Genomic DNA, 11,924 nt, shown 5'->3' on the forward strand with positions numbered 1-11,924 from the left:
AGAAGAATCCACACTCAAGTATAAAAGCAAAATATTCAGTGCAAGAAATAACATGAATCAAAAAGTAACAAATAATTCTAAATTCTGGGGTCAGCAAGCCCAGGCCAGCCACTCCCATGTAGGGAGGATAGAGGGCAGCCATGGCACATTATGAGCTGACCAGAAACTACTGTGGTGACGTCACGTAATCAATGACCCCGCCCACCGCCTGCTCCGCCTTATGAGCGGCGAGAAGAAGCGCTGTACGCCATTTTGTGAAGCTGTTCGTAGAGGAGGAAGTGAGTCGCGGATCATCCCGGGCACACAACGCGAGATCGTAGAGTTGTTGAAAAAACACCGAAAAACTGGCAGACGCAATTGAAATCGCAGTCATGAGTGACGCTGAGGGGAATACCGTGGAGAAGAGAGTGAGTAGCGTTTTTGCGGCGTTCTAACCCGCCGTGCTGTTCGGTCTATTTTTGTGAGCACTCGGTGCTGGTCACCCTGAGGGTAAAATCTTTCTATCTGGAGCCTGGTCGGAGTGTGAGTGAGGAGAATGTCTGGGCGGCTGTGAGGAGGAAGAAGCGGCGGTGATGGCGGCTTTGTCTGTCAGGAACAAGATGGCTTCTGCGAGGGACTGAGGAGCGCAGCCCTGGGTAAGTATGGAGCTTGTGGGGGGCCAGATACATTCACGTAGGGAGGGGACGCTAAACAAATAATTTTTATGCCTTTTTTATAGCAAGTGCAGTAAGCAACAAAGTGACGATTGCACTGATTTTATAATTATTACATATAATTCATGGAGCTAAAACGGCAAAAAGAGGAGTTTTGTGTTATAAAACATGTGAGCTAGTCTCATGATGGCAATATATCAGCTAATCCTTGTGTAAAGCTTCATTGTGTGCAATGATGGGACTTTCCTCTGCTAGCATTTTACTCAGCAATGCCACACATTGTATTTTATTGCCTTCCTTACACTACTACTTTAAACCCAATGAGCCCCCTGAGTGGTCTGACTATAGATGCACATGGGACACATGTGTCTCGCCCCAATTATTGGGTTCTGTGATATGGTGCCACATGTGGTTTGTCCCAGACTGACCTGGAACCCTGGGTAGTAAAGACTCCACTTCTACCCACATTTTGGAGTGGTGACCATGTGTCCTTGCACCTTTTAACTGGGGGGAGTGAAATTGGTGGTTTAATATCTGCTGGTATGTGGAATAAGCAGGCTGTCTAATCTGATGGGTGGCAATATGGAAAGAGCTAAATCTTAGCCTCTAATATTTGTTTCAGTACCCTGAAAACCTTTCCTCTGGTTTTCTGGGGATTCCTATTCAGTAATGCTACTTTTCAGGTACAGCCAGGGTTGGCCTTTGCAGAAGGATCACGGTGGGATCTGATTGGCTGAGATGAGTTGCTGCTCAAGAAACTGGCCAATTAAAACTTTCCTTAGTAACTGAATTGATAACAAAGTTACCCCTTTTGACCTTTAAATTGGTGCCCCCATGGCTGTAGTAATACACCACATTATTGCTGCTGAACAATGCATACTTGGGGGCTGTCATGGTAAATGCTTTTAAACTTGGCTTTGCAGTCCTGGAATTGTATCAGCACTAAATTGCGTCTGTATGGAGAATACCACAGCAATAATAAGTTTTTCTACCCGTGTAGTGTGAGCATTTTATAGTTTCATACTAAGTTATATTGTTACACTTTTTTTATTAAATAGCTTTTATAGTTTGGTGATAATACTTTGGCGATAAGAAGCCAGATGTCAGATGCCCCTCTTTTACTAGGACAAGCATATCTCCTGCTAGCTTTCAGCTCCTACATAACAGAATAAACCCTGTAATTTACAACATTACTTATAACTACTAGACTTGATATATTTTGCTTTTTATCCGTACTACAAAGAGCAAATTTTACCCTTTTCTTACTGCTTTAGGGCTGCTGCAGGTATGAAGTGAGGAAATAAAATGCCTGGTATGGATTGAGGATTGTAGATTCACACATCTAGACTTGTGGAATAACGGCAGCAGCTGGAAAGTCTTTGCAAAGAATTAGTTTGGTGTTAGTGACCCCGTGGTGATTTTTTAGGGATGCTAAAATGTGTGCCTATGTGCAATCTTTCCCCGCAGAATTCTTTATACTAATGTAGCTAGTATTAGCTCAGCCTTCTGTGGCTCCTCATGTCCATCACTAACTGGGAAATGCTTTTCGATCTTGAGCTTAAAATCCTTTGAAAGATAGATAGAAAGATAGGGGAGGGATGAGGGGGAATACGCTGCCTAATGTGTTATGTGTTTTTTTTTTTTTTTTTTTTTTTTACTAACTGCAGTTAGTGTTTGTATACCCATTCATTGTTTAGACAGGTAGTCTTGTTGGGCTTTTGCATATATTATATTGTAATAGGCTTGCTAAGAAGCAGAAGTTCTACTTAAAAGGTTTAACCAGTTTTGTGGCTACATATTGGGCAAAATCTGATGATCAATGTTTCAGGGTAAGAAATTCCAGATAAAACAAAACTCCATATTCCTTGCAATGCCACAGCTAAATGTGGAATTGTTTATAGTGGGGTTATGGCCAGGGCATAAATTGTCTCATTCCTTGCTCCGATGTCAGCCATCACAACTCTTCCTAGTTCAGAGGACCCAGATTGTGGCCAGGCACTCGCATTCATTCCTTTTTCAGAATGCAGAACTATGGCCTTCATTTTAGAGCATGACGTTTAGTACCTTTAACTTGGAGAATATTTCTTAAAACGTGTCCCATGGAAGGTGAAGCAAGGGAATAATTAAGTACATCTTCTCACCCTTAGCTATCTAAACCTTGTGGTGTGGCGGTAGCTCCACTGTTTTTCTGGAGTTCTGCTCTATTTGGCAGATGTACATGGAGTTCTGTTTTGGCAGCCATACTAGATGGCATGCTTTACATCACCCCAGCCAACACTTGGCATTGTGATCTTGAGTTGGATACACGTTTCCTAGAACTGCTGGCACTTGGTTTGTGTACTGATGTTGCTTCCAGAAGTTGTTGGAAGTTTTCTTTATCCACACTCTGGGAGGTTTTATAGTCTCACTCCTTGGCTGATCTGTTGCACCTAAATTCTTACAGTTCACAATATTGGCACTTATGTTTGATAAAACAGATATTTGTTTTGGGGCTAGTGAAATAGATGGCGTTCTATGACTAAGCTACTTGTCTACAAATGGTTTGGAGAAAGAGGGACTGGAGGATTGCTGGGTATTGCAATTTATCCTCTCCAGGGTCAGATGGTGTATTCTGACTTCAGCCAAATAATCTAAGGTTTTGTGTTGAAGAGCAGCAAGGTGCTGGGAGAGATGGCACTCATAATCAATGGTTCTTTTTACATTGGGGGATATAATTGCAAGTAGTTGTCTTGTCATATTTAGTGTCACAGGGCTACATTATAAGGTATATATTCTATTGCCTCCGCTAGTCAGTGGTTGTCGCATATCAGTGTTTATTTTCAGTTATCAATGGGTACAATGAAAACACCTGAGCTTAAACATCTGAATAGTTAGCCACAGATTTGTTTTGCAGATGCTGATTAATGGCTACAGTGAACGCTTCTCACCATATTGTCATCCTCAAATGTGAATTTTGTGTGTGTGTGGTAATAGGGCAGAAGTGGGATTTTTCCACTGGGGTTTTCCTTTTTGCAGTTCTTGCACAAACAGGTCTTCTTTTGGAGTGTATTCCTGTTTTCTTTACATTTGTAAGGATCATTTTTCGGTAAATACCTTTATCTGTGAATTAGAGAACCCCTTCTCCACCTTTAAAGGTGGCACTTTGCATAGAGTTACTTGGCATTTTCTCCAAGCCTTTCTTCAGATGCATTCAGTAATCTTCTGCTATAACCCATAGCCAGTTTGATTAATTGAAGTCTATTGGGAGTCCCTTCTGTGTAAACTAACCCACTTGTATGATGAATTTTACTAGTTAGGGGTTAGGTAAGCAAAGAACAAGCAGTACTTGTCAAAATGTATTGTTTTAGCTTATGATGGAAAACTAAAATAGCCTTTTAGTTTTTTAAAGCCTTCTTGGAATTACACCCAATTAAACTGATCTCTCTCAATGCAAGACCCTCGGCACTCGCATGTGTCATTGCATAGTTTTGCAAGCTCTTAAAATCCAGGTCACTCTGATATGCAAATCTCTGCATTTGCTGAAAGTCTTGATGGCTGATCCTCTGGGGTAGTGGGTGTCTTGTATAAAATATATTTCCCTGGGTTTTGTTGTGCTCATGGAACATTAAAAAGTTGTGCACAGGTAGGAAGGCTTTGCAATTTTTTAATAGAGGCTGACTTAGCTTCTTCCTCCATATACCTTTAGCTATGTGGCCACTTACAGCAAACATGGCCCGATTTTCTTGCATAGTGCTAATAAGATTTGAAAGATGCTTTACTTTAAATTAGACAAAACTCTACTTTCCTGTAGTAAATAGGGGCGATGTAATTACTTTGAGGTAGAGTAGTATAAGTAGGCTTTATTTAGAGAGTTGTGGCGACTTTTCCAAAAAAAGGTGGTTGGGTAATTTGCCCTGGCAAACAATACCAGACTTGTCTATACTCTACCTGCTGGCTTATCGTAATTTCACTGCCACAGGAAGAGTATTTAGTCGCTATTTGCCTACATATACTAAATGTTCTTTTTTCATTAAGGTTATTATTCCTGAAGAGATGGAAGAGTTTATTTCAAGAATGTTGAAGAGAAAGCAAGATAAAAGAAGGCTAATGAAAAATTGTAAAGATCAGAAAAATTCATATGGGGGAAATTTGAACAGAAGATTGTTCAGATAGAAGCTGAACATGTTAAGGCTTTAATGAATTGGTTGAATTGGGGAAGAATACGTCAAGTTGAAAAATGAAAATAATGAAGAATGAAGAAAAGTTTAAATCAAGAGTGGCGTAGAATTAAAAGACTCTGGAAGAATGAATGGGTCCTAGGTTAAGTAAATGTATGGTTTATGTTCCAGTGTCTGTATGATCAAATTAATGCATTTGCATGATTTTAGTTAACCAAAAATTTGGTCATCTGGTACAAATTAGGGATATGTTAGTGGAAGGAGTGGGTTAAAAGCAGCATTTTGGATAGATAGTATTTTGGTAACCTAACCATTTATTTTCCAGGTTTATATATCCATTTGTGTTCGCTGTACCAAGGTAGGCATTTCTTAGGAGTTATCCAATTTTTAAACATTGTTTGTTCTGCTAGGCATCCCGGTCCCGTACCAAGTCTCCTGCTGAAAGCGCTGCCCGTGCAAAATCCGAAAGTCGCTCTCGTTCTCGCAGTGGATCAAAAGCTTCAAAGAGGTCGGAGTCCCATTCCCGATCAAGGTCAAAGTCTCGGTGAGTGTTTTAACAGGCTGTTTTTCTCCCTCCGAATTCACTTAGGCTTTAATATAAGCTGGTGACATGGCAGTGCAGAAGGAAATAAATCCCTTCTTGGGTTGTTTTGGAGATGCCCTGTAAAATGAAATCCACCCTGCAGCATGATGAAACTTTGAATGAGATTTGCTGGCAATGTTTACAGTTAAAAGGAGTACTGCAGAAAAAAACTATACAAATAAACAATATATGCAGTTATAGGTTTTTGACCAGATTACACATAAGGCAATGGTTCTGAAGCCTTGGTTCCTTGCAGTGCCTGAAAGCTTGTTTTGACATATTGACTTCTTGAGCAGTATGAAATCCTAATATGAACAGAAATCCCCCCCATGTACAGTTTAGCATTAGGTCAATTACCATTTTGATGCTGAAAAGTCAGTTGAGGGAATATCCTGGCATTTTACTGAATTAAGTGTAAGCTTGGCTTGAAGGGACAGAGGTTTAGTTTCAACAATTTGCATCCACAGTTTTACTGGGGCAGCCTGCATTTCACCATTTAATGTAGCATGTTGGCAAGACAGTGAAAACTTAATACCACCGATCCCTCAATGGAGCTGGACCTTTCCCCAGTCTAGTCCCACTCATCCTGAAATTCTTTGTCTTGGTGCCGGGCGCCATAATCTGTCTTCTCCTTCAGCCATCATGATATGTCGCCCGATCTCTCACTGTGCAGGTGAGAGATCAGGTGACATCCTGCTGCGTTTTGGTGAAAAGAGAGCTAATCATACTGCACATGCATGAGATTGGAATCTCCTTCCTCTTGATGGGAAAAAATGCCCACTTAGGAAAGAGGCAAACAAGCCTCCCCGGATGTGTGACTTGGGTATCCCAGGAGGCTCTGTGCTCCCATTTAGTCTGTCGCCACAGCAAATTTTTACTTTTATATAGATAAGAATTGTCTAGGTTGAGTTTAGGTCCGCTTTAGTGCATTTGGGCTGGCATTACGCTACAGCTGTCCACATTAATTACTCCAGATGGCCAGCTTTATTCCTTCAGGTCTTCTCCCCTCCCAATCACCAAGTAATGAGGGCAGCATGTATCTTATGCCTGACCAAAATGGTCCGTCTTTTTGTCTGTATCAGTTCAGTAGCAGTCTCTCTGCCCCATCTGCAGTTGACTGCTTAGTAACGCAAGTTTGTTTATGGACACATTGATCTCCTTCGCCTGCATTTACCAACGGTCGCCAGTTTGCTGTTTTTATATATTTCTTTCTCATTGATTAGCTGCCACAGCTGGAAGGACATCAGTAGTGTTCGGTTGTTCTTGGGTGGTTACTGAAAAGTTGGGTCTCAAGGCAGGGGCTGCCACTCCTTACAACTTCTTCCACCCAGCTTAAAATAATTTCTGGGGAGAATACTAAACGTCTATATTGGGACGGTGGGAATTGTACAGTACCAATGGTAGTACTCCTCACCCCTTCCACTGTTCAGAGTAAGTTTTAGTGGTTTCCTGGACACCAATTTTTGTTCTAAGTAAAGCCACTGCTTTAAAAGCCCTGGAGGAAGCAAAGTTCTGCAGTTTGTTCTTGCTGGAAATAAGTGAGCGAGTATGACAACAGCCAGAAACACTACACTTTCCTACATATACTAGTTCTGTGTACCTATGAATGCCTTTCCTGCATGTGCTATTTGTAATCATTCTTTCAGATTCCCCCATTTTTTGAGGAGAAAAGTGACCTAACAGCAGTAATAGTTATTTTATAGTGTTCTGACCAGATGGTCTAATTGGTGGTTAATCTATGAAGTCATATGACAGCCTGTCTTATCTGCAATTGTTTTTTGCAGCATTATGCTGAAATAGAATGCAACACATCATAGGCTGCAAAAAAAAAAAAAGATGCAGTGTGGAGTTTTTGTAGGGCTAACTTGTTTGGTTGAGGACAGGAAACATTCCTTCATAAGTCTCAAGTTTTATCTTCTAAGTAAGTGGTCCCCAAACTTTTGGTGCTCATGTCATTTAAAGGGGAAAAAACTTCCCCCTCAGTGATGTCATGATGCCAGAACCCGCCCACTCCCATCACAGATCTGGGCCTGGGTTGGGGACCCCTGTTCTAAATGATAGCTTGAAGTGTGGGCAAATGTAGAAAGTCTCTTGCAATTCTCCATAGAGATCTTTACATGTTTGCTGTTTCCAGATCACGGTCCAGGAGACGTTCCCACAGAAGATATTCCCGTTCCAGGTCTCGATCCCGCTCACACAAGAGACGATCTAAGAGCAGATCATACACTCCAGAATATAGGAGGAGGAGGAGCCGGAGCCACTCTCCAATGTCTAATAGGAGGCGCCATAATGGTAGTCGGGTAGGTTTTGTTTTATTAAGCTTCATTTACTCGTTTTAATTTTTTATTTTTTACTTTAACTTACATTTTACTTTGCTTTTCTTAGGCAAACCCAGATCCAAACACTTGTGTTGGAGTCTTCGGCTTAAGCTTGTATACAACAGAGAGAGATCTGAGGGAGGTGTTTTCACGTTACGGCCCCCTTTCTGGTGTCAATGTAGTGTATGATCAACGGACTGGACGTTCAAGAGGATTTGCGTTTGTCTATTTTGAACGAATTGATGATTCCAAAGCGGTAATTAAGTATTTGATTTATATAGCATGAACATACTATATCTGTAGCTTTTCACACCTCCAAAAGAGTTTACAGTGAGGTTTCTTTTTAAGTCTTTGAAGTCAGTAGCTCTACTTTCAAGGGCTTGTTGCCAAAACGTTCTGTATTAAATTGATTCCATTTTGCTAACCAATATTGCCACCTCTGGGCAATGATGAAAACTGCAATTAAAAGCAGCTAAAATTGGGGGAACTTGCTTTGCAGTCTTGATGATCAATGACATTTGATGTAGCGACAGGGGGAGGAGCAGCAGGGGGCATTTTGTAGGAAGAATTTGACATATTCAAGAATGTTTTTTCTATTTCCTGTAATTTCAGTGAGGGTATTACAATTAGAAGCAAAGTGTTTTGGAGACATATTTTCTGAACACTATATTGAACAAATTTTGTAAAGTTGCATGTTTTGTAAAGGAATGTCTGCAATCTGTCTTGTACACACAAGTATAATTACATTCTGTAATCTGGCACAAACAAAAGTTTACTTTTCTTGAATACAATAAGTAAGCAAGTTCATTATAACCATTTGCATAGCCTGGCTAATCAAGCCTGCACCAATATCCCAGTGTGCCTAATTTTGTTAAATCCTTGACTAGCATTTAACTATTCTTTGTAACTTAAGACTTGTTTGTGGTATCTGTGCATGACTGTCAAATTGGCAAATAACTTAATGCAGTTTACATTTTGGCTTTGATTTTTTTTTTTTTTTCCAGGCAATGGAACATGCAAATGGTATGGAATTGGATGGCCGCCGGATTCGTGTTGACTATTCAATAACCAAGCGAGCGCACACCCCAACTCCAGGCATCTATATGGGACGACCCACACAGTGAGTTTTCTTCCTTCTGCAATTTTTAAATAAACCAAATAAAGCTATGCTTTTTCCAGACTACATAGTAGCATTTTCTGTTTTATCTAAAATTTATCATCTTGCTATTTATTGTCATGTTTGGTAATGCATGTGACACATTCTACATGCTCTATGAAGGACATCTGAATGAACCTTCAAAATGCACATGCGCAGCACACATTGTCTTGTGCTTCAAGCGGCATACATTAACACACAAATAAAACGTCTGCAAAGACAGAAGCCCAGCGTTTTTGTAATCGGCCTAACACAACTTTTAAGCAGGCATATACCATTAGACCCAAGTGTGCCTTCTCTAGTATGCTGAAATTTATAAAGATTATCATAGTGCTCCTATACAGTACTTCAGATCACCATGGGGACTCCTTCACAAATTTTTAGTTTTACCTTTAAATTCCAAAGGGCGTTTGGCACATTTGTTTGGAAATGGTGGTAGCCCCAAGTGACTCGGGGTAAAAAAAATAAAAAAACATCTGAAAGCTGTATCCCCGAGCCGCCTTTGTGGTAGCTAAAACATAAAAAAATACTTACCGAGTCTCATCGGCACCCTCCAGTGTCCTGCCTGTTTGATCCCATCCTCGGGCCGCGTCCTCCTCTGATCTGTTCCTGGCTAGTGTGCTAACGTTCCTGGTGACGTCTGTGCATGCAAAGGAGTGTGGTGGGAAATTTAAATTATTTTGTATTGATGCCAATACAAAGTAATATAGAAATAAACTGTTGCTCTGCTCCACTGGCACCAGAAAATACACCATGTTCAAACTTGCTTTATATTTTTAACAGTAACAGTGGACGTCGTAGAGATTATTATGACAGAGGATATGAGCGAAGCTATGATAGATATGAGGAATATGACTACAGATACAGGTATGTTTGTGCTTAATCAGCTCTCACTTAATTTTAGTAAAAGGATCCATAAGTGTTAACTGGAAGCCTTCTATGCTAATGTTATCTGATCTCATGCCTATAGTAAGCCAGGCAGTGTTGACAAAAAGCTACCCAGAAATTTTTTTTTTTTGTACTTTGGCTATCTTTTTATATAAAGTGAAAATTTCGAGTTTAGGCACGCTTTAAAATGTCTCAAACATCAATGGACGTTAACGTCCTAAAGAAAATGTCAATTCTTTTGCTTTTCAGCCGGAGACGCTCTCCCTCTCCGTACTACAGCCGGTACAGGTCTAGGTCAAGATCCCGCTCATACAGTCCAAGTAAGTACAATCTGTACCACTTTTTGTAAAAGGGTTGTATAAAAGCACTTTAATTTTAATGTGGCCTGGTAAAGAGATTTTATACAAAATTAGTGCTTAGTTCCTTACAAACTGTGTGGTAGATTCCTATTGATTAAGCAAATCTAATTGCATAAAGCCACTGCCATGAAGCAAGTATGACTATTTGATCATATCTGTGACATCCTAATTGTAACAGTTGAGTCACCTGAATTTGTTGCTTTTAATTTCTTGGAGTTACATGGTGGCCTCCAATGGAATGTTTTCATTGCATGGGTGCCTATTCCTTAGCCTGGGTACACTTGTGCAATAATTGTCATTGGAAAGGATATTTCATGATCATTTCCAACAACATATGACTGTTCGATGCATGAATGAATGCTGTACATACAGCACCGTTCTGCTCTATAGAGAGGGGAGGGGGAGAACGACAGAACAGCACCCTGCTGCGCGCTCTCCCTCACTCTTCCCTTTCATTGAGATCGTCCATTGTCGGTGGATCCGCCAGGGCGGTTGTTTGGACCATGGATTACGGGCACTGTACACGCCAGATTCTCATCAGATATTGGCCCCTGAGACGATTATCAGGCGAGAACCATTGGATGTTTGTATGTAGCCCTAGCTCTGGGTTTTTGCAATCCCTATGCCTGCAAATGTTTCCAAAGTTCGATCTATTTTTTATTTTTTATTTTTTTTAAACATGATAAACACAACTGCATACAAACTAATAAATTTATACTTGGAATTTTTTTTTCACTTAACATTTGGTAAAAACTTGTGGTTTAAATACTATGTTTTGTTTCTTTCTAGGACGTTACTGATCTGAAGATGGGAAGACATTTTAATATCTGATGCATTCGATTGACCCCAACCCCTTTTTATCACTTTGTAAGAAACTGCAGTTTTTTGTTGTCTCGTTTTGTGACTCAAAACAATGGTATTGCTGTAGTATGGTAAAGGCAGACTTCTGAAGGAGATGTTAAAACTACAGATTTCCAAAGTGACGGTCTTTGTTTTGCAATTTTTTTCTTTTTTTTTTTTTTTTTTTTTTTTTTTTTTTTTTTTTCCAGATCTGTGCAAACAGAAATAAATCTCAATTTCTTAATCCTTCTGTTAGGAGGTTTTTTCATCTTTCTTTTGTGGACAAGCTGTATTTAATAAGCATTCTACTTAACAAGGGAACTATTTTGTGATAGTAACTGAGTGTATAATAAAAGTGGGAAAAAAAGGTTTGCCGATTTGTGTCCCTTATTAAATTGAAAGCAATACTCAATTTTTTTTTTTTTTTTATTGAACATGTTCTTGTACAATTTTTGTGGTGGCACTGAACTAAAATTACCTAGTCTTGCACAGGCTCCTCTTGTGCACAATAGAAGCTGCATTTCTTGGCTGAGGGACATCCAGGATTATGGAGCTCTACTGAGTCACTGGTGCATATGGCAGAGAGTAAAATAATGTTTTCAAACACCTTTTTATGCAGACTCATGTTGTGCTAAGATACATTGGATGCAGATTTCCCTCCAATGTATCTTGACCTTCAGACAAACATACTAAGCATGGTTTTCTTGCACCTTTAGATTTTGCCTATGCCCGTTAAGGGGGACAGGAAGTTGCTCCAGTTGGTTTGTAAGTACAGATGTTTGATGTTGATGGAAGCAAACTGGTGTCTTCTGAAATTTTTCTGTAAAAATTTTCCTGTGTTTCACTAAGCACACAGGACTCCTCCCTGAAGTCAGGTCTGTACATCTATGCTATGACCACTCCTATAGTAAGTCTGCAAGTCCAGACTGCAGTTACTTAGAGCAAGTTTCAGGCTGTTTGGTTCTAAAAC

General features: G+C 40.0%; 1 protein-coding gene across 1 annotated transcript; it reads left to right on the plus strand.

Moving 5' to 3' along the window:
• Nucleotides 1-239: 239 nt before the first annotated feature.
• TRA2A (transformer 2 alpha homolog) lies at nt 240-11,152 on the plus strand. Its single transcript, XM_072412515.1, has 8 exons — nt 240-407; nt 5,221-5,354; nt 7,528-7,693; nt 7,779-7,967; nt 8,716-8,831; nt 9,651-9,734; nt 10,005-10,075; nt 10,904-11,152. The coding sequence occupies exons 1-8, from the start codon at nt 372-374 to the stop codon at nt 10,912-10,914; spliced, it is 807 nt and encodes a 268-aa protein (XP_072268616.1). The 5' UTR covers nt 240-371; the 3' UTR covers nt 10,915-11,152.
• The last annotated feature ends 772 nt before the right edge of the window (nt 11,153-11,924 follow it).

The sequence above is a fragment of the Pyxicephalus adspersus genome, chromosome 5, assembly GCF_032062135.1.
Source record: "Pyxicephalus adspersus chromosome 5, UCB_Pads_2.0, whole genome shotgun sequence".
In the NCBI taxonomy this organism is placed as follows: Eukaryota; Metazoa; Chordata; class Amphibia; order Anura; family Pyxicephalidae; genus Pyxicephalus; species Pyxicephalus adspersus.

Bases quoted from the DNA above. Each gene is read 5' to 3' on its own strand.
- TRA2A (XM_072412515.1), top strand. From the start codon at position 372: ATGAGTGACGCTGAGGGGAATACCGTGGAGAAGAGA. The intron at 7,694-7,778 runs GTAGGTTTTGTT...TGCTTTTCTTAG, and splicing joins GGCGCCATAATGGTAGTCGG to GCAAACCCAGATCCAAACAC. The intron at 9,735-10,004 runs GTATGTTTGTGC...TTTGCTTTTCAG, and splicing joins GAATATGACTACAGATACAG to CCGGAGACGCTCTCCCTCTC.